Here is a 27,675-nt window from a genome sequence, read left to right as displayed (position 1 = left end):
GTTGAATAGAAATCATTATTTATTCTAAACTTTCTAGTGTCAACACTACATAACCAGCCAATAATGGCCCTTTTTATAGAGAGCAACATACCCCCTGTTGTAAAATATAGGGATATTATAAGTCATGACCATATAAAGCCACAATACAGCTCATAGAACTCCAGGGTGACTTCTAATGTCCTCATATTTTACAACAGGGGGTACATTATTTATTATAATAAACAAGTTTCAGTGAATCATGTGACAAATGACATCACTAAGCACCGATTATAACTGTTGACATCACTAAGCTTCATTTATAAGGATATCATTGACAGGATATTCATGGCTCTTGTGTATTATATAATAATAAACCACACAGACAATTTGATACATTGGGATATCAATGAAATTTGCTGCACCCAGTGTTGGCATTTTTCCAGTTAGTAGATCAGGCTTGGGTGTTTGAGCTGAGTTCCATGAGGGTTTGTTACAGAAGGTCTGGGTTTCCCTTTTCCAGTCAGTGCACTGATATTAAAATCATTCATTTGGTAGAACCAAATGTCATATTCAATGTGGAATTAGCAGACAAGCAGTAGAACATTTCATTACCATGACTGCACTCCTGTGGATACAAGATCGCCATGATGAATCCAGCTGGCATTATGACCACACCAAGTAGCAAAATTAGAAGGGGCATGGCATTATCCAAATGGTACCAGGGCTTTTCAGACTGTTTCAGATAACAAGCAGGGGGAATAATGAACACCAGAGGAGTGGCACTTAGGACTCCCTGTGAAAGAGACAGAAAGAATGGCTATAGATGGTTATATCAACAGACAGTAGGTACACACATAGCTACTTGTCACAGCTACAAAAAAGGACAATTTTGGTCATCTACCGATAATTGACTCTACGTGTGTTTTAGCAGAGGCAATTCTCAGTATTTTCTATAGCAGGGTATTTTCTGGCGTTTAGTAGCTGTGACAAGTAGCTGCTACTAAATAGCTCCATTGAGGATCTTCTTGCATCTGTTGGTCTGGCCCTGAAAGAAAAATGTTATTCCTCAATGTAGCTTTAAGAATCCATCTCCATAGTTGCTGGACTCGAGCTCCTAACATGCAACAGCCCTATGAAAGGTATATGTCTCCTCTAATTATAATTGTAGGTTACCAGGCTGTCTCCCACACTGAATCTGTGCAAAAACACTCAGTTAAGCTATTTTGGGTGAATACTGTCACAGACGGTTAATGTTCCTTTTAACATGAGTGTATCCATGCAACGCAAGGAAGACAAACCCAAAAGTATTGTTTCCTTTGCTTCTTTTGTCCCATTGTACATTCATTAGAAAGGACTACATGCTAGGTACAGATTTCATAACAGTTACCATTAAGGCAAAATATTTAATGCATTTGTTTTGACATGTGTATCTGTCTGTGAGAAAAACAAAGCTTAAGACAGTAAATGAGTCTTACTCTTTCAGCCACTCTGTATATATATATATATATATGCAGGGTAATATTAGTAGTGATAATTGTCACTGGAGAATCTATTTGCATCACTAGGTAGCACAAAAGAGTCACTTTCAGGACACAAAAGGTTTTTGTGCCCTTTAAATAATGTTTCTGTATGGGAAATGCCATTGAAACTGCTTATCTGCAAAAAGATTTCCAGGTTTCTCCATCCACACTTAAGTGTCAACTAGCAACTGGGGTGATGTAGGAAGAGATACTGAGGTTAATCGCCCATAATCAAGGGAAAGGAATGCTGAAGTATGTTTTATACAGGAATTTAATGAATTTCTAACTTGCCTCCCTGTGCCATGAAAACTACTCTTAGCATTCCTGGGACATCCATTCTAAATCCCTGTTGAAAAGGTACCATAGGGTGGATTTGCCTTTATATGATTGTAGTGTGCATCATGTTAACAGATCATGTTAAGGCCAAGATTTGAAGAACATAGCACTTCATGCTGGCCGTTTGGCTGGGGCTTAACAGACTGAGGGATCTTCCCACTGGAAGAAACAATGGTATAACTAGGTACGGACGAAATTGCAACTGGCAACCAGTGAATCTGGGTCCATGCTATTAATGGGTATCTCCATTTGTTTTGTTAATAGAAGATAAGACAGATACTTACATTTAATTCCAAAAACATTCCTAGGCAGTCATACACCAACGATACAGCTGTGGTCAGGGACACAATTGCAACAGTCACGGCTAAATGCAGAGGGTATGGAAGATTGCCACCGAAGAAGACGTTTGAAATGACCTAAAAATCAGATCAAGATGAATCTTAATTTCAGCAAAAGATAATTATAGACATATGAAATATATGAATTGTTAGAAATATGAAATAGAATATTCTAAGAGAGAGGAAATGTGATGACAGGTTCAATGTAAGACCTAAGTTTGCAGATTTAGAGGTTGCCATGTCTGCTGAAGACAGGTATCTGACAGACGCCAATATCGCAAGGCTCCTAACCATGTGATACTCTGTTTGCTGCAGCAGTGCCACCTACTGGCAAGATCAAAATAATAACTTGTCTAGCCAATCAGATCACCTATTTTTATTGTTTCAAGCATTTATAGATCTTTGTTGCGAATCTAAATGGACAACCACGAGGTAGACAGGGGCAATGGGGGCAAAGGCAGACAGTAAGTAAAATATTTTTTTTCCTCTGTCAGCAAATGTTTATTATATCCTTCCAGGTTACCAATATTGGGGCATGATAAATCTGTCCATTAATCTCTAAATACTGACCTCTCTTGCCACAAAACATTCCATGGGGTATGTCAGAATAATCGTTATTGCGTAACAGAATCGTCCAATTGTGGCCAGGTTGTCCTCTCTGCAGTAATTCTCAAACAGATCTCCTATAAAATATAAAGGTGCATTAACAAGTGAAATGAATTTGCCATCTGCCCTATTTATAGCAGAATCATTTATTTATGAAACTCGAACTTAAAGGAACAGTAACACCAAAAAATGAAAGTGTATAAAAGTAATAACAATATAATGTACTGTTGCCCTGCATTGCTACAACTTGTGTGTTTGCCTCAGGGCTCTGGTACACGGGGAGATTAGTCGCCCGCGGCAAAACTCCCTGCTCGCGGGCGACTAATCTCCCCGAGTTGCCTTCCCCCTGCCATCCCACCGGCGAACATGTAAGTCGCCGGCGGGATGGCAGACGCGGCGGCGCGATTTCGCGCAAATCGCCAAAAAAGCCTCGCGAGTCTTTTGCCGCGGGCGACTAATCTCCCCGTGTACCAGAGCCCTCACAAAGACTACTATAGTTTACATACATTAGCTGCTGTGTAGCCATGGGGGCAGCCATTCAAAGGAGAAAAGGCACAGGCACTTAGCAGATAACAGATAAACCCCCATTAAATGGGGCTTATCTACTAGTTATCTGCTATGTAACCTGTGCCTGTTCTCCTTTTTTCCAGCTTGAATGGCTGCCCCCATGGCTACACAGCAGCTTATTTATATAGTAGCTTTTCTGTAACAAAAACACCAGTTTTTGCAGAGCAACAGCACATTATATTTTAATTACTTTAAAACACTTTAATTATTTGATGTTACTGTCCCTTTAATCTGCAAGACTGTATGGAATTCACTACAGACTTGGGCAACTTTAGATAAGGGGATATAGGACTTGGCTTTGGAATTAAGTTTGGGTGACCTATTGTGGAGAGAGAATGCAATGGTTGATTTTCATGCTGTGTTAAAGGAAGGCTAAAGTCCAAGGCTACAAATGCTGTATTTTATATGTTGAACCTTCTGTACCAGCTCAGAGGTACAGCAGCCCTATATCAGTAATCATACAGGTTTCCAAAGTTGCTGCCCATATTGGCTCTTTAGGCTATCTACTGAGTGTCAGCTAAGTTTAGGGGTGTACTGATTTCAATGCTGCCATATATTGTGAATCTGAATTAAAAACATTGTATATTCTGTATATTATTATGGTTATTATGGTTATTATTAGGGTTTTAAACTGTACATCCTGTGTTTGAAAAAGGCTGTCAAGGTCAAAACTGCCTGCTTGGTTTTCCAAATTAGAAAATTCGACCACACTACCCTGAATGACACGCCAATTAGCCAAATCAGAGATCGCCATGTCATAGCCCAATCCCCTGCATCACCCCCTCAACATCCCCCTTCCAACCACTGCCTGCCTCTCTACATTACCTGCCTGGGCTAGTGCCCAAACTTATCTAAAAAAAAGGTGGCAACTCTAAGGGGCACATTTACTAACCCACGAACGGGCTGAATGCGTCCGATTGCGTTTTTTTCGTAATGATCGTTAATTTTGCGATTTTTTTCGGCGTCTTTACGATTTTTGTGTAAAAACGCGAGTTTTTCGGCGTCTTTACGATTTTTGCGTAAAAACGCGAGGTTTTCGTAGCCATTACGAAAGTTGCGCAAAGTCGCGATTTTTTCGTAGCGTTAAAACTTGCGCGAAACGTCGCGCCTTTTAAGTTTTAACGCTACGAAAAAGGCGCGACTTTGCGCGCAAGTGTTAACGCTACGAAAAAATCGCGACTTTGCGCAACTTTCGGAATGGCTACGAAAAACTCACGTTTTTACGCAAAAATCGTAAAGACGCCGAAAAACTCGCAAAAAATACGAAAAAGTCGCAAAATGTTCGTTTCCAATCGGAATTTTTCCAATCGGATTCGAAATCGTGTCTTAGTAAATCAGCCCCTAAGTATGTTGATAAGCTGACAGCAGCCCAGAGCATGTGCAGCAAAAAAAGAAGATGGGGGACTACTGGGGGCATCTTTGGATTTACAGATCTAGACTAATGCTTTATTGAGCCATAGTTGTCCTTAAAGGTGGCCACACACGTGGCGATTTTAGATCTTTTGATCGTACAATCTGCCACTAACGTTCAGGACTGAAATGGCAGATAAGGAGGTAGAAACAATAGGATTTCTACCTCCTTCTGCCGATTCAGCCCTGAAGACAGATTTTGCTCAGGCGCCTTCTATGGCGCCCAATCAAAATCTTTTAACCGGCCCTATCGGTGAGTCGACCGATATCAGCAGCCTTCTGCGATATCGGTCGACTCACCGACTTGCCATACACGCACCGAATATCGTACGAAACAAGGTTTTGTACAATATTATCGGTGCGTGTATGGCCAGCTTTAGGATATATTTATCATACAATGAGAAGGTAATTTGCCAATGTTTGCCCAATTTACTTGTAGATGTAAAGTGGATGATTTTTAAAGAACTTTCGACCCCTTCTGGGTAGGCATCAAACAGAAATGGTCACTTAAAATATTCTACAAATAGAAATGACAGTGATTTGACTCTATTTAGTCTTTTAGCAGAACAGTTAGGCACCTGTTTATGACCAAACACGCAATTTGAATTCAGTGGCTAATATTCTCTCTGTCTTATAAATCTGCTGGTGTTGGAAATTCTAATCAAATGGAAAAGTATAACATGCTCAGCTCTGTTTCCTCCAGTCTAGTATTAATGAATGAGCCTTTAGTCAATCAACATCCGTAATGAAAGCCAAGGAGTTCTGGGTAAAATAATAGTCTCCTTCTTAGCTTCATCCGTTTGCATCCCAAATAGCACCACTGCCAAATTCTCTCTGCAGAGTTGAATGGAAAATCAAAGAGTTTTTTTCCTCCCAAATTTCTATAGAAATGAAACATATTCCTGGCACACTGTTTCATTAGATATTTTAGAGATATCCTGCTTAATGCCACAAAAACTACAATCCACAAGTAGGTCCTTTATCCAGCACCCCAGTATCTGGAACACTTTAAAACTGTGAGCCAGGTTACCAGTTGTCTGCACCATTCCTTCTCCATTGTGACCTAGAACCAAAGGGCTCCAATGAATTCTAAAAGATTTAGGAGTTGGTTGCCATCTGTCTCCACTATTTCTTCTCCATTGTGACCTAGACCTGAAGGGTTCCAAAACATTTTGTATAAGGAAGCCCCTTACCTTTATAATTTTTTTTTTTAGAAAGCCTCCTTGTAAGGAATGTGTTGCCAGTGGGGGACATTCTGGGGGACAGGATGGAACAGCACTAGTCATACCACCATGGAACCCATTGAAAGGATCTTGGTGCAGCAGCTTTGTTATGAAGTGGCATGTTAGGCAGTAAGGCGGATCAAAGCACAGTGCAAATTCTGCACCAAGGCCTGTTGTGCACTTTTTGTGTTGGTTACTGTGCACTGCCTAGAACTTGTAAACTCTCTATAATAGTGCTCTTGCTCAATGCAGGTATGCCATTTTAAACTCTTGCTCATTAATATAGTCTGAAGCGACATTAGACTTTTGGTGTGAAGATGCCGCCAACTCACTTTGACTTGTAGGTAGTTAGTCTTGAACAAAACTATCCCATGGTAGGGGGAGCAATACATTGTTATATAATTAGAGAGTTAAAAAACAGAAATACCCCAAATTTGGATTTTAATCACTTCTGAGTAGTAATGTCTTTGGGACTTATACTTTTTTTATCCCACCATCCAGCAGAATACAGCAGTTACTTGCTGCCAGGGACGCACCAAATGTTTTTGGTGACATCACTTCATCTGATCAACCAAGGTATCATGTTTATACATTCACATTCAGGGGAAGGCATTGCATATATCTCAGGAGGAGCTGGAGAACTTCTAGTCTTGCCCTTAGAAGTGCCCCTTCAGTAACACAATAGTGTAGAACTGGAGTTGACTTGCTCCTTATTAGCTGTGGAGCTTACATATGGCTATTGTTTCCCTGTTTGAACACTTAAAAAAATCCAGATTAGTTGAACACTTGAAAGGTTTTAGTTAACTAACAATACAATATACAACCTTGTTTTTAAGGGAACAATGGCCTTTTATCTGTTAGATGCCAATGATACCACCCTGCCTTAATAAGGCCTCACCTTGACATTAATGTGACCTAAAGAAAGACATCTATAAAATGTGTTTATCCAACCAGGAATAAACAATACAACTTGCTGAAAGTGAGTGATCATCCATAGCCATAGGGATGTATGGGTAATCGCTCATTTTAGGCAAACCATAGGCTCGCCTATGCAATTGTAGTGAGCAAAGTGCAATTTTAAGCCCAATTGCTATGTTTTTTTACCACATTGTGGTCGCAATCATAGCAACTTCACCCTATTAACTCCTGGTCATGGAGGTGGTGACAGCTGCAAGGATCCTCTGCCCCAATAGGTGCAGCTGCAAATGATTCAGAATAGAAGCCAGGAAGGACTGAGTGGTGCCGAGCACAACTATAATAAAGTTCAAGAAGTGCATTTTGACTCAAGTACCTTAAATGAAAGTGGTTTTATGCTCTACTAAACACAGGGAAGTTGCAAGGACCACAACTGTTTTTTATTGTCTTTTCATTGGCTGGTTGATTTGCTCTTTCTCTGTAATAAATTATCCCAGATAATCTTACCCTGAGTGAATCCTGTGAAGGACACATATCCAAAGACAGAATACTGCAAACTGATGAACAGCGAGAGCAACATTGACACGTGGGTAATACGGGACCAGTTGCCGACCGTGGCCTTTTCCAGGGAGCCGTATATAAGAAAGCAAGCATGGTGGCACATGAAGACTGCAACATACCAAGGAGAAAGGTTAGACTCATTTAGAAACATTCATGATCTAGTGAAGTATATCAATGCATTAAAAAGGATATTAATGGGCTTGAGAGAGTGTAGAGACGTGCAACTGAACTGGTAAAACAGATGGAACAATTAAACTATGGGAAAAGACTATCAAGGTTTGAGAGGCCACCACTTTAAATAAGAGGAACGGAACTGTCATTTGAAGCACCATATGAATGCCTTTAAGAGGGGCCCGGATGAGTTCTTGGACAAGCACAATATCCAAGGCTATAGGTATTGTAAGATCCAATTAGGTTATTATAGATGTGTGTGGGTTTTTTGTGAGTGTACCAGTTATACATTTACAGTTTACATTTATTAACATTCTTTATAATTACAGAACATTCACATACTTACCAAAGGACATGACACCAACTGCTTGCATTGCATTTGACCTAGCAAAGTCCCAGGCATCTTCTGTATGGGGTCTAAGTATTAAAAAAAGTAACACATAAAGGAGTATGAGTAAAATGATGGATGTATCCACAAGAGCCACCCATGGGACTCCATTTGGCCACTGAGGAAGATCTTTGATTTGTGCATCCTTACAATAACATTCAGGTGCTGGTTAAATGTGTCATATTGTGACTTCCTATAAATATTCTTACTTACTGCAAAATGCTTGACCGCGCACAAGAAGTTTGCGTGTTGGCATATTGCCCATACACATGGGTTGCTCTGTTGCATGGGAGTCAGTGCCATAGTTGGAAGCCAAAGCTGGGCCAAGGAGCTCTGGTACCAAAGGCAGAGATGGCAATTCAAACCCTTCCCACAGTCTCTCTGCAGCAAGAGAGCATGATGGAAGCATTACTGGCGGACAAAGACCAACTGATGTGGGCAGGCTGCCAAGAGACTAGGAGCAGGTCCGCTCAGATAGTCTGTTGTTATAGACTGGCACATACCACAAACTTTTTTTCTGGAAATGCACCCTGACTTAGGGGGCAAAATTGTTGCCCCTGCCTACAGAAAGAGACCTACAGACTATCTCCAATGACTGAGAACTGATAGAAGCCACTAAACAGGACTGGTTGGTAGGCTTGGTTATTATTAAATGCTAATGATACAGCTTTGCAGTGCTGACTGCAGGGCAAATAATATTACTATTTACTCAGATCATCAAACGTTCAGAACAGCACCCAGTTCCACCCAGTCACCCAGTACTGACACATAAATTAGATTTGCATATTTCCCTCTGGTTATCAATGTCTGCTTATTGATTTATATGCCTTACTTATTTGAAAAAAGTAAATGCCTGTTGGACCTTGTGGAGCATTTGTAGTGAATACAAATGGTACGGTGCTGGGCTATGGAGATTTTCTAAGACAAGGTAATGTAAGAAAAGGGCTGTGGGTTACTAGACTAGTAACATTTGTTGCTCCGTATCAAAGGGTAACTTCCCTATAGCACTTGGCACCAAATTGCTGACTATGGTTCCCAGTGGCTGCAGCCACACTAATAAAACGCTAGCACTTATGCTCCCCTGCAAATAGTATAGGGATCTTGGTTCATACTCCAAATGATGGGCTGCCCCATCTGGGTGTGAGCAATGGAACAATACTTGGCCCATATACAGTAGCACCCTGTACATTTTGCTGTTTGACCCTCTTTTCTCTGCTCTGGCAAAACCACAGTCTTTCATAGGTATTAAACAGGATTGTGGGAAATGTGCTTACATGAAAAAGAGCCTAAAATTAGTGATTTCTTATCATTCTTGGCCTCAAATATCTGGTCTCAAACCGCAAGCAAAACATTCCCTTCATATATTCCCAGGCTTTCATCTGCAGGAGAAGCTTTTCCCACAGAATATTTATTTTATTTACATTTGTTTACGCAGCTGATTTCACTACTGGCTGCCAAGGCTGGCTGCTGGGTCATTATTACCAGAAAATGCTCATTTCTTATATACAGTACATATACCATTTCCAGGGAGGATTTTTTTTTTGTTTGTTTTATTTTGTAGGCCTGTATGTGGGTAAGTCATGAATCTAAATGCCCAAAAGCTGCACTGTTCATAGACAACTCGGCTTTGCTTTGAAGATGGGTGAACACAAGAGCTAATAGCGTCATGAAACGACAAACAGGACTTTATGTTTGTAGGGATTAGGGAACTTTTTGGCCTGCTAAAGCTTAGCTAATACACGTCTTTTCTTGTTACTGATCCTTTGGGGGCTATGGCCTTGCTTTGATTGCTGGTGGGATCATTTCCTTGCTGGCTGCCACATATCTCTCAGTACCCAGGAATTATGCCTGAAAATATGTTTCTGGACAACAATCGGCAGAGAAGGCAGGGTTGCCATCAGGCAGGAATCAGGGGGCTACATACAATACTTCCAAATGCCGCCCCTTACATGGAAGGTAGTCTGGGTCCCCCATTTGGACTCAACTGAGCCCCTGACGTGACTGCTGCCAGGCCCCCCGATGATGGCAGCTCACAGTGCAGGAACAACTTCACAGGAAATTATCTATTGTGTCAGAACCCATAAAAAGGACAGAAAATAAATTTCACACTGTACTTTCCTGCCCTCCAAATTAGGAGCCCAAACTGGTAGGGCAACCTCTTGTTTAATGCCCCCAGAAAATCATTATAATCATTATAGTCATTATAAACGCAGAGCCAACCTTGGACTGGGCTGGCAGGACACCAGAAAACTCAGTGACCCCTGGCCCCTTGTGGGCCCCACACCAACCCAGACCGATCTTCAACTGCCGCCCCCCCCCCCAATTGCGGAGGGTGGGGGAGGGGCTGGTGTTGGGTGAGTGGGTGGTCATGGGTCCCTGAGGTAGCTGCCCCGGTGGGCCTCACACACCTCAGACTGACCCGGCTCACCTATACTTCTCCCAGAACGCATGGCAGTATAAATGCAGTGGCAATTTCACATTTATTATACCCAGAACTCATAGCAGTATATTGTAATTATGGGGCCAAGTTCTCACTGAATTCTCATTTAATCCCATAACACTGTTACAGGGAAACCAGATTGGGTGGGAACCCCTATTTTGCTGTAACCTGACATAGGAAGATTACAATGCAGTTTGGGCTATATTGCACTGACCTGGGGGCTTGGAGCTTGACAAATACACTTAGGGGCCTATTTATTATGCTATGGTAAATGCAAAAAAATGGTGTAAAAAGCTGTGTAAAATATATGGAGAAGTTCACCATTTTAGCTGATTTTACGCCGGTTTTTACATGGCGAAGCCTGGCGATCTGTGGCAAATTTTGTCTGCCCCATAATGACTCCAGGAAGGTTCACGTGAACAACAGAGAGTCAAGAGCTGACCCCAGGTAGCCACCTCCTTATTCCTGCGCATGTCCCGGGGTAACAATGAGTTAATCAGCCCATGGCCACAATAATCCTTCCCTTGATCCTTTGTTCTCTGCATCCGCTTGAGTCTTTAAATCCTGTTCGCTAGACGTGTTTTGTTATTATATTCAGGGTGTGACTTTGTATATCGTGACGTCACGGCACTTCACAGGTGTTTGCAGTATAGGAAGTGCCCAGGATCTCGCTTCTTTACTACTGTGTAAGGGGCTGGGGCTCCGTTTGTATTATGGGCCTGTGAATAAGTGCCGTCAGCATACACACAGTCATGTCTAGGCAGGTATTTCATAAACATCCACACCCACTCACCCACACACACATATACAAACATACACACCCACACACATATACAAACATACACACATATACAAACACATGCTTACTGGTGCAACCAACTGACTTATTGCATGCCGACTGATAGTCCCATTATAATGCCCAGCGCCTCTCCAATCAGTGAGTTTGTTGCTGACTGACTTGGGACCCATCACTATTACATTTCTCCTGTAGTACAATCACCTATGTCATTAGAGACAGGCACCATGTGTCATTTGTTTGCGCCAAAAACCGTTTAAAGTTTAATAAAGGCATTTAAGCAGGGATTCTAAACCTAACCATCTACTAGTTTGGCATCTTGTCCCCAATATGCCCACCTTGAGGTGGGTGATATCAACTGACCTGATGGTTTTGCTTCTAGGGCCAAACGATTGGATCACAATGGTGGGAATACAGGCCGTTGGAGCGGGGACCATATCAATAAGATTTATAAACCTGTCCAATCGATATCTGGCTGACTTTTGGTCAGGAAGGTCCATTGGAGGGCCCCACACATAGACATATAAGCTGCCGTCTGGGACTGATGGAGGCGAATCGGCAGCTACAATCTGCCCATTAATGGCCACCTTTACCCAAAAAATGGGCTCCCATTTGTTTAGGGTGATTGTGCATGATCCTCTTTAAATACAGAGAAGTTGTCTTCTTCTATAGTAAATGATAATTCAACTTCCGTATGGATGTAGCACCCCCAAACCCATCCCTTCAGTGGTGGTCTTGTGCTTTCAAAGATGGGTGGTGATCCGGACAATCTCTCTCTTAAAAGTGGCAAGCAGGGTGGGATTAAGGCAATGAAACCAGAGTTGTGGTCATGACAATCTCTCTTCTATAAAAGCTAATGGCAGGGGCAGGATAAAGCCCTGTAAAACCAATTTGTTAGGCACGAGATGAAGAAATGCTACTATGCAGAGAGGGGCCAGCCTACAAAAAATGACCAGAGGTAAACAGACCACTGTATGGGGTTTACCTTGACTTGGTATGGTGCCTTGTCAATTTTAGGATCATAATTTTGTAATTAAAACCCCCTGTTTTTTGAAAGTATATGCACTTGCACAGATATGAAATTACTAATGAAACAGGACCAGGGAATGTGCAATGTGCCTAATTAATTCTAAGCCAGTCTTTCAGTTGTGAATCCGATTTTGTGATTTCCCCAATGCAAACGTTGAGGAAATCCAACAAAGCAGACCATATAAGCTTCATACTTTGAATAACCTGAAAGGTTACAACATGCTGCCACCTGGTGGTGACATAAGAGAGAGCTGGAGCTCATCCACTCTAAATATGATGGTAAGTACAAATAAATTTAAGGCTCATTATGGACACAAAGCAAAGTGCATAATACAAGACAACACATGCCATGCTTTTCTACCCCAGAATTCCAGTGCAATAGGTGCCTGTAAAAAAAGCATTTGCTGCAACTTATTTGTCTATGCGAACACAGATTTTGGCTGCTGATTCATTTATAGGGCCAAAGAGTTGATTTTATTGGGTTGCTGTCTTTTCGGTGGACATGCAGGCCGAGGGCAGTAACAGAAAGGGACGGGACTAAGGGGGGGGGATATGACGTGGAAGGGGTGCAGAGCTGCTACATTGTCGGAAAAACCAGAAGATCATGCCTTCCTCCTATCTTTCTTCCTTCCCGCTGTCCTAGAATAGCAACGGGGACAGCCGGGGACAGCTTTCACAGGCGGGGACATTTGCTGGGGACAGGGAATCTGAACCTGTCGCTCACATTTCCTATCAATAATGCAACTCCGCAGTGCAACCTATTGTTGTATCATAGTGTACATGACATTTAATGCATATCAAAGATAGCTTGCATTTTTATAGAATTGAATTTAAAAAAAAGTTCTGTGCTTCCCAAAACAGTTCTTACAGATGTTACTATAGTAACAGGGGTAAAAATAAAGCCCAGGTGTAGCTTATCCCCTGCCTCAGTAGGTGAGCAGCCTCGGAACACAATAACTGCCCTCCAACTGTCTGCGAAAAGTCCCTTCTAAATTCCAATATCTAATGTTTCATCTGGGGATGAAACAGTTGGTATGTTTTAAAGCAGATATTCTATTCATGTACAGTAAGGATAGGATGTGCTGTGAAAATGAAAGGAATACAATGTATACAATTACTCATCTTATCATATTACTGAAGCCATCCAAACACTGTTGCTTAACCATGGCTTACCCAGATGTTACTGGACTACAACTCCCAGCATGCTCCAATATATTATCAATGTAATATGTACCTTCCAAGGCAGTGTTGCTCTGCCATCTGTAATTTCAACTTTGAAAGGCAGAGGGCACAAAAGAGTGAGTTTTAGGGAAGGAGTACATTGGAACCCTTTGGAACTTTTCACTGTCGGTAGCATGGTTAAGGCAAATGTAAATCCTCCTTATTACTTACATTTCTGAAGTCAAAGACGTTGCTCTCACGATGATAATCACCAGTACAGTGAATGTTAAAAGCAGGGATAATAAGGAAACCTGGAGGGAAATAATATGCTTTTATTACAAGCCCTAGATCATTTATTGGATGCCCCGAAACTGTTAAAAATGTCTTATTTAGCTTTCTGTTCCACAGTCTGCACCTCTCGAGTTTGGTATTTCAGCAACTATCTCGTTACTAGGGTCTTATTTTCCCTAGCAACTGGACAGTGGTTTGAATAAGAGACTGCTATAAGTATAGTAGAAGAACTCAATAGGTACAGTAGATAAAGATAAAAAAAGAACAATAACAACTAGAAAGGGAAGTTTGAGAACAAACTTCATGTTGGGTTGAAAAACGTGAAGTCACTGAATGAAATTTTTGTTGGAGGGGGGCGTTGGACAGTTACATGACCCCCTGTAACTAAAGATCGGACCGTACCATTCACTTTACTTTGCCTTCAGACTCACCCTGGCATCAAACCAATAAAATTCTATAGGTGAAATATGATTGGCTGTTGGTGGCTCTGCTCACTTTTCAAAACTAAAACTGCAGTCTCCTATTGACCAACTGTGCAAAGTGTGGGGACCCTGATATTATTACTGTGAGAATGGCAGAAGGTTTCCGCCACGTCAATAGGTACAATTTGATTGGCTTTTCACAGCTCCGCCCACTTTTGGGCATCCAGCAATCATCATATTTTCATTCAAGCTGAGCCCATGACTGTGTGATTCAAGTTTGGGGAGTGTAGCCTCAAAGCTGTAAGATTGGCAGCAGTTTCAATTTCCCCATAAAAGTCAAGGGGTGAAATTTGATTGGCTGTTGTTGGCCCCTCCCACTTTGGGGTCATCCAACAAATGTTGCTGTTTCATTCGGGGTGACCCCATGATTACGTTATTCAAGTTTGGGGGTGTAGCTTCAAAGCTGTAAGTGCAGCAGCAGTTTAAAACTCTTGCCTGTCAAAGTCAATGGGAAAATTGGGGGGTTCGGAGTGGCGCCACAAAAAGACGGGGGGCCAGATCGCTTAGAAAAGCACAAGCAACCTGCTCCGCTATAGGGGGAAGAAGTGTGGAGAGTTTGGGTGTTGTACCCCTAAAACTGTAGGAGGAGTAGCGTTTAGAAAATGGGGGGTGCTAAGAAGAAGAAGAATAAGAAGAAGCGGAAGAAGAAGAAGAAGTGGAAGAACAGTAGGTTGGGGTTTTCAACCCAACACAATAACATTGTTACAGAGTAATAGTTATTGCCTGCCTGACCCCTGATTTGAAAACTAGAAAGGGTTAGAATGGAAAGGCAAATAACTCAAAAACTATTACATTACATTAACATTTATTTATAAAGCGCCAACATATTCCGCAGCGCTGTACAATAAGTGGGTTACATACATGGACATACAGAGTAACATATAAAGCAATCAATAACCGATACAAGAGGTGAAGAGAGCCCTGCCCAAAAGAGCTTACAATCTACAAGGAGAAAGGGTTGAGACACACGGTGTGGGAATGGGCAGAGTTGTGAGAGGTGGGGCACAGGGTATTGCTAAACTAGATTAGGGTAAGCCTCTCTAAATAAATGTGTTTTTAGAGATCTCTTGAAGGCAGAGAGATTGGGAGAAAGTCTGACAGTTTGTAGGAGTGAATTCCAGAGAAGGGGGGCAGCCCTTGCAAAGTCTTGAATGCGAGCGTGTGAGGAGGGAATGAGAGAGGAGTTAAGGAGCAGGTCAGTAGAGGAGCGTAACAAGCGGGTTGGATGGTACCTAGAGATAAGTTCAGAGATGTAGGGTGGGGCAGAGTTATGAACTGCTTTAAATGTGAGGGTCATTAGTTTGAATTTTATCCCGGATGGTAGGGGAAGCCAGTGCAGGGATTGGCAGAGTGGCACAGCAGGGGAGGAGCAGTTGGAGAGGTGTATGAGCCGGGCAGCAGTATTCATTATGGACTGGAGAAGGGACAGTCTTTGGAGGGGAAGGCCAATTAATAGGGAGTTACAGTAGTCCAGGCGAGATATTATAAGAGAGTGAATAAGAATTTTGGCAGCATCTTGGGTGATAAATGATCGTATTTTGGAGATATTTCTTAGGTGAAAGTGACATGATTTGATGAGTGATTGGATATGAGGAGTGAAGGACAGGGCAGAATCAAGGATAACCCCAAGGCACCAGGCCTGGGAAGATGGGGTGATGGTAGAATTGTTAACCGTTATAGATACCTCGGGAACAATGTGGGCGTTGGATGGGGGAAAGAGAACCAGTTCAGTTTTAGAGAGGTTTAATTTAAGGTAACGTTGGGACATCCAAGTGGAGATAGTGGCCAGGCAGGAAGAGACGCGAGTTAGAAGCTCTGGGTTGAGATCAGGAGAGGAAAGATAGATCTGAGTATCGTCAGCATAGAGGTGGTACTGAAAGCCAAAAGAACTGATTAATTTGCCAAGTGAGGAGGTATAGAGAGAAAATAGTAAGGGGCCCAGCACAGAGCCTTGGGGAACCCCGACAGAAAGAGGCAAGGGAGAAGATGATTCCCCAATGTAAGAGACACTGAAGGATCGATCTGAGAGATAAGATGAAAATCAGGATAAGGCAGTGTCACGAAGGCCAAGAGAGCGGAGAGTCTGGAGGAGAAGAGGGCGAGCCACAGTGTCAAAAGCAGCAGAGAGATCGAGAAGTATTAGTAGCGAGTAGTGTTTTTTGGCTTTAGCCGATAGGAGGTCATTTGTTAGTCGGGTTAGAGCAGTTTCGGTGGAGTGTTGTTGTCTAAAACCAGATTGTAGGGGATCCAGGAGGTTATTGTCAGAGAGGAATAGCGCCAGTCGGTTGTATACTAGGCGCTCAAGCAGTTTGGAGATGAATGGGAGCAGAGAGATAGGTCGGAGGTTAGTAGGATTGGAGGGATCAAGGGAGGGTTTTTTCAGAATAGGGGTTACCAATGCATGTTTCAGTTGGGAGGGAAAGATTCCAGTAGCGAGTGAGAGATTGAACAGATGAGTTAAGGATTTGATAAGACAGGGGTTGGCATTACGTAGAAGTTTGGTAGGAATGGGATCAAGCGGGCAGGTAGTAAGGTGAGAGGAAGACAACAGTTTTGAGACTTCCTCTTCAGTCACAGGGGAGAAGGAGCCAAGAAGAGACTGGGGAGCATGTAGGGAGGGAGGTGAATGGTTATGGGGATTAAGTTGTGCAATGTCACTTCGAATGGTGTCAATTTTATTTTTAAAGTGCTCGGCAATAGCTTGAGCAGTGACTGAAGCACACGGAGGGGGGGGAGGAGGGGACAGCAGAGAGTTAAAGGTAGAGAAGAGTTGTGCAGGTTTTTTAGAGAGGGAGTTAATAAGTGCAGTGAAGTAGGTTTGTTTAGCTTGGCAGAGGGTGGTGTTGTAGGAGAGCAGAGCAGATTTGTAGCTGCAGAAATCTGACTCTGACCTTGATTTGCGCCAGTGGCGTTCAAGTGACGTTTTTGGAGGGATTTGGTATGAGCAGTGTGCCAGGGTTGGAGTGGTTTGGGCCTCATGCGTTTAGTCTTGGCAGGAGCAAGCTCATTGAGGGCAGTGGCGAGTGTGCTGTAGTAGACAGGTAGCCTGATTAGGTAGCCTGGTAGGTAGCCTGATTAGGACAAGAGACAGTTAGGATGTTAGAATGAAGAGAGTCAAAGGAAGAAGAGAGATGTGACGTGTTTAGGGATTGCAGGTCTCGGTATGTGTATGTTTGGGGGACAGCAGAGGGTGTAGAGGGAGTTAGAGAGAGTTGAAATGTGAGCAGATTGTGATCAGAGAGGAGGAAAGGGGAGTTAGTTAAGTTGGAGGTAGAACAACATTTTGTAAATATAAGATCCATCGAGTTTCCATTAGAGTGAGTGGGGGAGTCAGAGCACAGCGATAACCCAAAGGAGGATGTTAGTGAATAAAGAATAAACAATGAATACAACTTGTAAAATGGCTAGAAATAGGTAATTCTATAAAATCCAAAAATTAACTCAAAGGTAAACCTTCTCTCTATTCTGTGTGTAAATTGATGGCGCTATATAAATAATAATAATAATAATAATTAAAGGGAACATAAATCTTCATTAACAATGTTGCTCCACCCAAATGTTTCTGGCCTAAACCTTGCGGATTCTCCAGAACAATTATGTATCATGGGTTCAAGTCTTATGGGATCTGTAGTCCTATAGCAAACAAGGGAAAGTTGTTCTCACCACTAAATTTATAATAAGGCTGTGACATTCTGTGCATTAAGCTACCAAGCAAGACCCACCAGGGCTTCTACCCCAGGGGCCCAAACACCCCCTCTGTGCTGTCTCCCCACTCACCCACCACCAGCTCCCCTACCCCCCCATGTGCACCATATACTTAATTTTGCCGGGAGGAGGGCAGGGGTGGAGTGTCGGGGGAGTATAGATGGGGATCAGGTCTGGGTCGGCAGGGCCTGCTGGGTTTTTTCCCAGTGTCCCGCTGTCCCAGTACAACCCTACATATATTATTAGGATAACATACCTTTCCCAGCTTTTCCATATTGCGATACAGGGCAATGGGCAGTGTAATCACAGCGGTGCTGAGCACTATCACAACATGACGATCAACGTACCAACTGTCATGAGAAACTGTAGAAAAAATAAAGTCAGAACAATGTAGTTTTAACTTTATACATAAATGTATTGCCAGTAGTTTTTTGCAATATGCAGTGCAGCTGCAGCGACTAAATAGCCTGCACCACAAAGGTAATGAGCAGCTTTGGTTGCAAGATTGGGTGCAAGATGGGGTGGTTGTTTCCTTATTGCATTTGTATGTTGCAGTGGCGTAAATAACAACATAATCACCTGATTTACTGGATAGTCAGCAGGCATTAATTCCAAGACTTGCTTGTGCCAACTGGGCTTTCTACTTGCACAAAACTGAGGCTGAATGAACGCATTGGCGCTTGCTGCAAGATGCTAAGGCACTAAGCATTTTTGTGAACGGCATCAAAGCTTGTACAAGCTTGAGTCTATTTTAGTACTCACTAAAATGCTCTGAACTGTGAAAGAGAAACTCTTGGGGCCCAGCTACCTGCTGGTCAGCTTATGAGCTCACATACAAAATACACCAAGAGAAGACAATAGGCATTTATTATTATTAGAGAGCCTATGGGCAATATGTAAAACACAGGCACCCCCCCAGCAATATTTACTGATATATATTGCTGTTAGTAAGATTCTTTCATAGGCCACTTAATATCATAATAACTATCTGATGGTCAAATATTAAATCTGGGGTATAGTTTTCCTTTAAAGAATTGCTGTGCCCCCTGATGCTGTTGTCTGCACTGGGGGGAAGAAGTGCTGCCATGCTCTTGTGTCCCTTCACCCAGTCTTGGTAAATAAGCCATAATGGCTACTGGTGTCAGTAATGGTATGGCTGAACCAGTTGTGCCTATTGCACTGTACCTGACCAGCTCTATATTGCTGAGTATTTTATACCAGATACTGTACTTCAGGTTAGGTTTGTAGCAGGCCAAGTGGGGAAAATCACCATGCACCCACCCACTCCCTGTGTCTTAAGCTCAGGCACTCTGACTCTTTATATCATACACTCCCTGTGTCTCAAGTTCAGGCACTCTGACTCTTTATATCATACACTCCCCGTGTCTCAAGCTCAGGCACTATGCCTCTTTATATAAGACACTCCCCGTATCTCAAGCTCAGGCACTCTGCCTCTTTATATCAGACACTCCCCATATCTCAAGCTCAGGCACTCTGCCTCTTTATATCAGACACTCCCTGTGTCTCAAGCTCAGGCACTCTGCCTCTTTATATCAGACACTCCCCGTATCTCAAGTTCAGGCACTATGCCTCTTTATATAAGACACTCCCCGTATCTCAAGCTCAGGCACTCTGCCTCTTTATATCAGACACTCCCCATATCTCAAGCTCAGGCACTCTGCCTCTTTATATCAGACACTCCCTGTGTCTCAAGCTCAGGCACTCTGCCTCTTTATATCTGACTCTCCCTGTGTCTAAAGCTCAGGCACTCTGACTCTTTATATCAGACTCTCCCTGTGTCTAAAGCTCAGGCACTCTGACTCTTTATATCAGACACTCCCCGTATCTCAAGCTCAGGCACTCTGACTCTTTATATCAGACTCTCCCTGTGTCTAAAGCTCAGGCACTCTGACTCTTTATATCAGACTCTCCCTGTGTCTAAAGCTCAGGCACTCTGCCTCTTTATATCAGACACTCCCCGTATCTCAAGCTCAGGCACTCTGCCACTTTATATCAGACACTCCCCTTGTCTTAGGCTCAGGCTCTACAGGCTCCTTGGTCCTCTCACCAGTTTCCTCTCACACACTAGGAACAACCAGGACCATGTCTCTCCTTCAAACACACAGGACAGACCTGTCTCCTCCAGACACACAAGGAAGACCCCCCAGGTGTGATAGCACACACATTTTTCTTCCACAGGCAGCTCCTCTCTCATCTGCCACTTAATTACTTGACTGAGGAAATATTAACCCTATATTCACTAAGAGTCCCCCTGTTAGATTGTATATATATATATATATATATATATATATATATATATATATATATATATATATATATATATATATATATATATATATATATATATATATATATATATATATATATATATATATATATATATATATATATATATATATATACCAAAAGATATGTGCATGCACAAATGTTCTATCAAGGTACAGGGTAAAAAAAATGTTTAGTAAGGACCAGCACTCACAAGTATAAAAACAACAAATTGTCTTTTACATATCATTTGTGTCCAATGTTTCAGCCCACAGTAGGACCTTGTCCTTACCAAACATATATATATATATAAACACCGCATATATGGAATATAGATGGAATGATACTTACCTCCAGGAATACGCTGAATTATTTTTGGCAGAATGTCTCCAGTTACTATATTATAGCTGATCATTGCTTACAAAAAGAAACAAAAAAAATAAAGAGAATATAAATGCCTGCAAATGAATTCATTGGTGTACAGGTATATAAAGCTGAATTACAAAAAAAAAAAAAAATTCTCAGGTATATATATTCATGTATATTTATATAACTATGTACATTGTGAAGAAAAAACACAATTTAATTTAAATGCATCCTAACCCAACAACTAATAACGGATTCCATTGTAATACAATTTCAGGGCTGCCATATGTATTCATATATTATCCAGAAAGCTCAGAATTACGGGAAGCCCATCTGCCAAAGACTTCATTTTAATCAAATAATTATAATTTCAAAAAAAATTATTTCCTTTTTCTCTGGGTTTATTTAATGGTTAAATGATTCCCTTTTCTCTGTAATAATAAAACAGTACCTGTACTTGATCCCAACTAAGATATAATTACCCCTTATTGGGGGCAGAACAGCCCTATTGGGTTTATTTAATGGTTAAATGATTCCCTTTTCTCTGTAATAATAAAACAGTACCTGTACTTGATCCCAACTAAGATATAATTACCCCTTATTGGGGGCAGAACAGCCCTATTGGGTTTATTTAATGGTTAAATGATTCCCTTTTCTCTGTAATAATAAAACAGTACCTGTACTTGATCCCAACTAAGATATAATTACCCCTTATTGGGGGCAAAACAATCCTATTGGGTTTATTTAATGTCTACATGTTTTTTTTAGGAGACTTACGGTATGGAGATCCAAATTGAATAAATATCCGGAAAACCCCAGGTCCCGAGCATTCTGGATAACAGGTCCCAAACCTGTATTGCTTTTGAAAGTAGCTGTTTTACATTGGCCATCAAAGCCTATTGCTCTTTAATGCATACAAACTATAAAGGCACAGTATAAAATTAGGATTTATGCTTTTTATATACATTCAGTTAGAGGTACCTGCGAAAGGATATAAAAATTGGAGGACTGACAGAAGAAAATATCCTGGGAACCCAAATGTCTTGCTGACCAGAGACTGGTATGTGTTTGTTCCAGACATTGATCCTCCTTTAATCAAGAGTATCATGGAATAATCTGTAAAAAAGGAGATTAACACACAGTCCTCAGATCATTTATTGCATATTTGTAAATGAAAAGGTCTCTTGGTGTTTATATCAGGGGAGTATGGATTTATACCCTGGGTGTGTCAGATAGAGGGCTGCTTTGTGTTAACCATAGGTGGGAGTGTGTAGCCCATCTAGAAGTAGCCATGCTCTGTGGGAAGGTACGGAAGCCCCATTGGTACAGAGATACCAGGGGGTTCCTACTAAGAGGGGCAGCTTTTATTATAACTCTGTAACTCGGAGTTTCCTTTATGGAAGAAGGTGCTTGGCTCTGGGTTTCTAAGACAAGGGGGGCTTCAGTAAACAGAAGATAGTACCTCAGTAGAATGGCAGAAGGAGTGCCATAGCCAAGATTACTTGTATATATGTATGTATGTATGTATAACTTTATTTATAAAGTGCCACAAGGGTACGCAGCGCTGTACAATCTTACAAAATACAGAATTACACACAGGGTGGACAAGTGTTATAATAAATAAATAAATAAATACAATAAATATATATAAATACACAGGGAATAAGTGCCATGTGGTATGAGACACAGTAGGAAGGAGGTCCCTGCCCCGTAGAGCTTACTTAGTTTTAGGCCTATAGCACAAGGTTTTTTACTTGGTGAAGATTATGGCTGTTCAATCCCTCATTTAGTTCAATGGAATCCACTAATCTCCCCTAGCAGAGTATATCCCCATGTGTGGGCTTCAAAAGGGACCTGTCACCCCTACATAAAAGCTGTATAATAAAAGCCCATAGCAAATTAAACCCAAATTCGTTTTTATTCTAGCATCCATATCTGTTATAAATGTATTTAAAAATATGAACTGTCAATTATATATTGCCCGCCCTGCATCTGGCAGAGGGGCAGGCAATATTTAATTGACAGGCATAGAGGCGGGGCAGTACATTACTTTCACTTTCAATTCAGCACTTCCTAGAAGTCACTGCACTTTTTACATTCCCCTTTCTCCTTACAGTGTATAATTGTGTAGCCTATGCATTGCCATGGACATTAGGTCCCGTATTCTGGTGCATAAACAATATCTGGGGATGATACTAAGCTTGTCTAAAAGGAACAGTAACATCAAATAATTAAGGTGTTTTGAAGTAATTAAAATATAATGTGCTGTTGCTCTGCAAAAAACTGGTGTTTTTGCTACAGAAAAGCTACTATATAAATAAGCTGCTGTGTAGCCATGGGGGCAGCCATTCAAGCTTGAAAAAAGGAGAAAAGGCACAGGTTACATAGCAGATAACAAGTAGATAAGCCCCATATAATGGGGGTTTATCTGTTATCTGCTAAGTAACCTGTGCCTTTTCTCCTTTGAATGGCTGCCCCCATGGCTACACAGCAGCTTACTTATATAAACTATAGTAGTCTTTCTGAGGCAAACACACCAGTTGTAGCAATGCAGGGCAACAGTACATTGTATTGTTATTACTTTTATACACTTTCATTTTTTGGTGTTACTGTTCCTTTAACAGTGACCACAAAATGGCGTCTGCCTGCTTGCCATGCCTGTGAATTCCAAGACTGAAGAAAAGAATATTTTAATAATGTATATAGTGTAAGTAAAGTTAATTTTGCTCAACTAACATGATAGGGATGTATTTTAAATGATTTCTTAGGGTGACAGGTCCCCTTTAACTCTTGTATTAATGTAAAGGTGGAGGCTCAGAGACTGAACCAATACAAATAGGTGGAACCTGCAAATTAGAAAACAAGAAAATCCCTGTGTATAAAGGGGATGAGAAAGGTCTCCTGGTAACCCCGCAGGCACAGGAACAAATCCACGTTTCATTTATTGTTCATATTAGAGATTATTTTATTCCCCAGTACAGAACCTGAATTGAATAAACACTATTATCTAAGCGCCATAGTCAGTCTGGTTTCCCTGCACTCACACAGAATGATTATTTACTATCTGTTCCCAGGAAAATTGCCTTGAGCTTGATCATTGCTTTTTGCTGTTTGAAATAGAACAATTGCTAATTAAAAACCTTTCAACAGTGAAACGTAAATGGTTCTGTTCCTTTGTCTGTGTAGCCTTTACCTCAAGGGTATGTACCTATAACCGGCTGAAATGTGTGCACCTGATGTGTATATAGCACATTTCCCAGAGATATGTCAGTGTGGGACATTATCCAGCTCACATTCCCCTGAGCAGAACCAGATAAACAGCTGATAATGGCCATGTATCTGCTGCTAATGCGGAAGAAATAAATACATAGTCTAAGGGCGAAGACACACGAAGCACTTAGTAGCAGCTACTTGTTATGGCTACTATACCCCACAAAATACCCTGCTGAGAATTGCCTCTGCGTAGAGACAATTCAGTAAATGATCAGAATTGTCTATTTTTGTAGCCGTGACAAGTAGCTGCTAATGGTAGCTCCGTGTGTCTTCACCCTAAGGGCTCTGGTACACGGGGAGATTAGTCGCCCGCGGCAAAACTCCCTGCTCGCGGGCGACTAATCTCCCCGAGTTGCCTTCCCTCTGCCATCCCACCGGCGAACATGTAAGTCGCCGGTGGGATGGCAGACGCGGCGGGGCGATTTCGGGAAATCGCCGAAAAAGCCTCGCGAGTCTTTTTCGGCGATTTGCGCGAAATCGCGCCGCCGCGTCTGCCATCCCGCCGGCGACTTACATGTTCGCCGGTGGGATGGCAGAGGGAAGGCAACTCGGGGAGATTAGTCGCCCGCGAGCAGGGAGTTTTGCCGCGGGCGACTAATCTCCCCGTGTACCAGAGCCCTAAAGGTGGCCATACCCGTAACGATCCACTCGCCTGGAGAGGTCGCCAAGCGAGCGGATCTTCTCCCGATATCCCCACCTACGGGTGGGCAATATCGGGGGAATTTAGGCTAATTCGGTCGTTTGGCCCTGGGCGCAGTCGGTTCGGGGACCGTATCAACGAGCCGATGCGATCCCCGATCAGACTGAATCTTTTAACCTGCCCGATCGATATCTGCCCAATTTCAGGCCAGATATCGGTTGGGCAGGCCAGTCGTTGCTGCCCCTACATGAGCCGATAAGCTGCCGAATCGGTCCAAAGGACCGATATCAGCAGCTGCAATCAGCCCGTGTATGGCCACCTTAAGAAGCCACTACAGAAGGTTAATTTACAGGAGACCTGTTACACAGACATAATAAGTTGTATAATAAAAGTCTAGTGTTTAAATTCTTTTTTAGTAGACTAAGGGGCCCATTCATTAAACCACAATTTTTTTGGGTTAAAATCACAATAGCAAAAAATTTGGAGTAACCATGATAATTTCTGATGTTCGAAAATGTCCCAAAAATTCCTTTACCGGTCGTACGAAAATATTGTGGTTGCGTTCCGAAAGTCATGTATTTTTCCGATCCGAATGTTCGTAAACGGCACGAAAACCTTTCTGGCTTTCAAAACTTCAATGTATGATTTTGGAAGCCTCCCATAGGACTCAGTGGCACTCTGCAGCTCCAACCTGGCCCAAGGAAAGTCTCCCATAGGACTCAATGGCACTCTGCAGCTCCAACCCGGCCCAAGGAAAGTCTCCCATAGGGCTCAATGGCACTCTGCAGCTCCAACCTGGCCCAAGGAAAGTCTCCCATAGGACTCAATGGCACTCTGCAGCTCCAACCCGGCCCAAGGAAAGTCTCCCATAGGGCTCAATGGCACTCTGCAGCTCCAACCCGGCCCAAGGAAAGTCTCCCATAGGGCCCAATGGCACTCTGCAACTCCAACCCGGCCCAAGGAAAGTCTCCCATAGGGCCCAATGGCACTCTGCAGCTCCAACCCGGCCCAAGGAAAGTCTCCCATAGGGCTCAATGGCACTCTGCAGCTCCAACCCGGCCCAAGGAAATTCTCCCATAGGGCTCAATGGCACTCTGCAGCTCCAACCTGGCCCAAGGAAAGTCTCCCATAGGGCTCAATGGCACTCTGCAGCTCCAACCTGGCCCAAGGAAAGTCTCCCATAGGGCTCAATGGCACTCTGCAGCTCCAACCTGGCCCAAGGAAAGTCTCCCATAGGGCTCAATGGCACTCTGCAGCTCCAACCCGGCCCAAGGAAAGTCTCCCATAGGGCCCAATGGCACTCTGCAGCTCCAACCCGGCCCAAGGAAAGTCTCCCATAGGGCCCAATGGCACTCTGCAGCTCCAACCCGGCCCAAGGAAAGTCTCCCATAGGGCTCAATGGCACTCTGCAGCTCCAACCCGGCCCAAGGAAATTCTCCCATAGGGCTCAATGGCACTCTGCAGCTCCAACCTGGCCCAAGGAAAGTCTCCCATAGGGCTCAATGGCACTCTGCAGCTCCAACCTGGCCCAAGGAAAGTCTCCCATAGGGCTCAATGGCACTCTGCAGCTCCAACCTGGCCCAAGGAAAGTCTCCCATAGGGCTCAATGGCACTCTGCAGCTCCAACCCGGCCCAAGGAAAGTCTCCCATAGGGCCCAATGGCACTCTGCAGCTCCAACCCGGCCCAAGGAAAGTCTCCCATAGGGCCCAATGGCACTCTGCAGCTCCAACCCGGCCCAAGGAAAGTCTCCCATAGGGCCCAATGGCACTCTGCAGCTCCAACCCGGCCCAAGGAAAGTCTCCCATAGGGCTCAATGGCACTCTGCAGCTCCAACCCGGCCCAAGGAAAGTCTCCCATAGGGCTCAATGGCACTCTGCAGCTCCAACCCGGCCCAAGGAAAGTCTCCCATAGGGCTCAATGGCACTCTGCAGCTCCAACCCGGCCCAAGGAAAGTCTCCCATAGGGCTCAATGGCACTCTGCAGCTCCAACCCGGCCCAAGGGAAGTCTCCCATAGGGCTCAATGGCACTCTGCAGCTCCAACCTGGCCCAAGGAAAGTCTCCCATAGGGCTCAATGGCACTCTGCATATCCAACCTGGTCAAAAGATAGTCATGATACCAAAGCTTGAATGAATTCCAAAATGGTCGTAGTCTTTGCGAAAAATATGACTTTTTAGTGGAAGTTAACAAAAACCACAAAAAAACTTGTGGAATTTTAACAAAATTATGGACATTACAAAAAATTAGAACAAATACGATGCACTCTTGATAAACCATGGTCTAAAAGGCTACATACAACATGTTAAATACTTATTTAATGATAACTGGTAGGACAATTAAAGAGCAACTGATGATTAGGGTAGAAACAATGCACCACAGGCCCCAGGATTCCCATTCCAGCCCAGAGATATATATGTAACAGTGTAGGTTTCATTCCTCCAAATCTTTCAGTTCTTGGTCAACCCTCTAAAAGTTGTTGTGACTCTACATAGTGTACCCTGCTTGTGGGTATGGCAAAATGATGCAACCATTGGGGGCTTGAAAAGAGCATTTATGTAGAAAGGCTTATGTAGCACATGTATTTCTACAAGTTGATTTATATTGTCATTAATGGATGTAGTTTCAGTCACTGAAGCATTGTTTTATAATATACACCAGATAAACCCAGGACACTATTTTGGCAGATAATGGAATACCCACAGAATATGCAGACCCTACCTGTTACGTATGCCACTCCGATTAAAAGCAAAAGTCCCAGTGGAAATCCGGCCAACCTCATTGAATATGGTAAACCTAGAGACATAAAGGTACCATATTCAAAACTCCATTTGGTTATGGCTGCACTTCTACAGACTATGCTTTTTGGGGTCTTGCTTGCAGAAAAATGTAAGGTTGTAAAGGATAAAGTACTGGCTATGCCAAATTATTTTTTGGGAGGGCCTAAAAAGTTGGAATTTCTAAATTGAATTCCTGTGGTTTAAAGGGACAGTATAACCCCTTGTTTAACATAAATGCAATGAACATACTTTTAGCTTTTGTTCTAGTCACAGAAAACCTACATTTTTGTTATTTTTACAAGTATGGGATCCCTTATCCAGAAACCATTTATCTATAAAGCTCCATATTACAGAAAGGCCATCTTCCATAGATCCAATTTTAAGCAAATAATTGAAAATGTTACAAATGAATTTT

The 27,675-nt window shown here is 42.6% G+C and overlaps 1 protein-coding gene across 1 annotated transcript; it reads right to left on the bottom strand.

Annotated features, from left to right (window-relative positions):
• Window positions 1-297: 297 nt before the first annotated feature.
• Window positions 298-27,276, bottom strand: slc38a11 (solute carrier family 38 member 11). The gene is made up of 10 exons (XM_018097330.2): window positions 27,202-27,276; window positions 21,552-21,686; window positions 20,556-20,621; window positions 18,175-18,281; window positions 13,672-13,751; window positions 7,973-8,043; window positions 7,402-7,563; window positions 2,744-2,856; window positions 2,120-2,251; window positions 298-772 (listed from the first exon to the last, which is right to left on the bottom strand). The coding sequence occupies exons 1-10, from the start codon at window positions 27,260-27,262 to the stop codon at window positions 524-526; spliced, it is 1,176 nt and encodes a 391-aa protein (XP_017952819.1). The 5' UTR covers window positions 27,263-27,276; the 3' UTR covers window positions 298-523.
• Window positions 27,277-27,675: the final 399 nt, after the last annotated feature.

This window comes from Xenopus tropicalis, chromosome 9 (genome assembly GCF_000004195.4).
Source record: "Xenopus tropicalis strain Nigerian chromosome 9, UCB_Xtro_10.0, whole genome shotgun sequence".
Taxonomy (NCBI): Eukaryota; Metazoa; Chordata; class Amphibia; order Anura; family Pipidae; genus Xenopus; species Xenopus tropicalis.
This window is presented reverse-complemented; position numbering and strand designations above follow the sequence as displayed.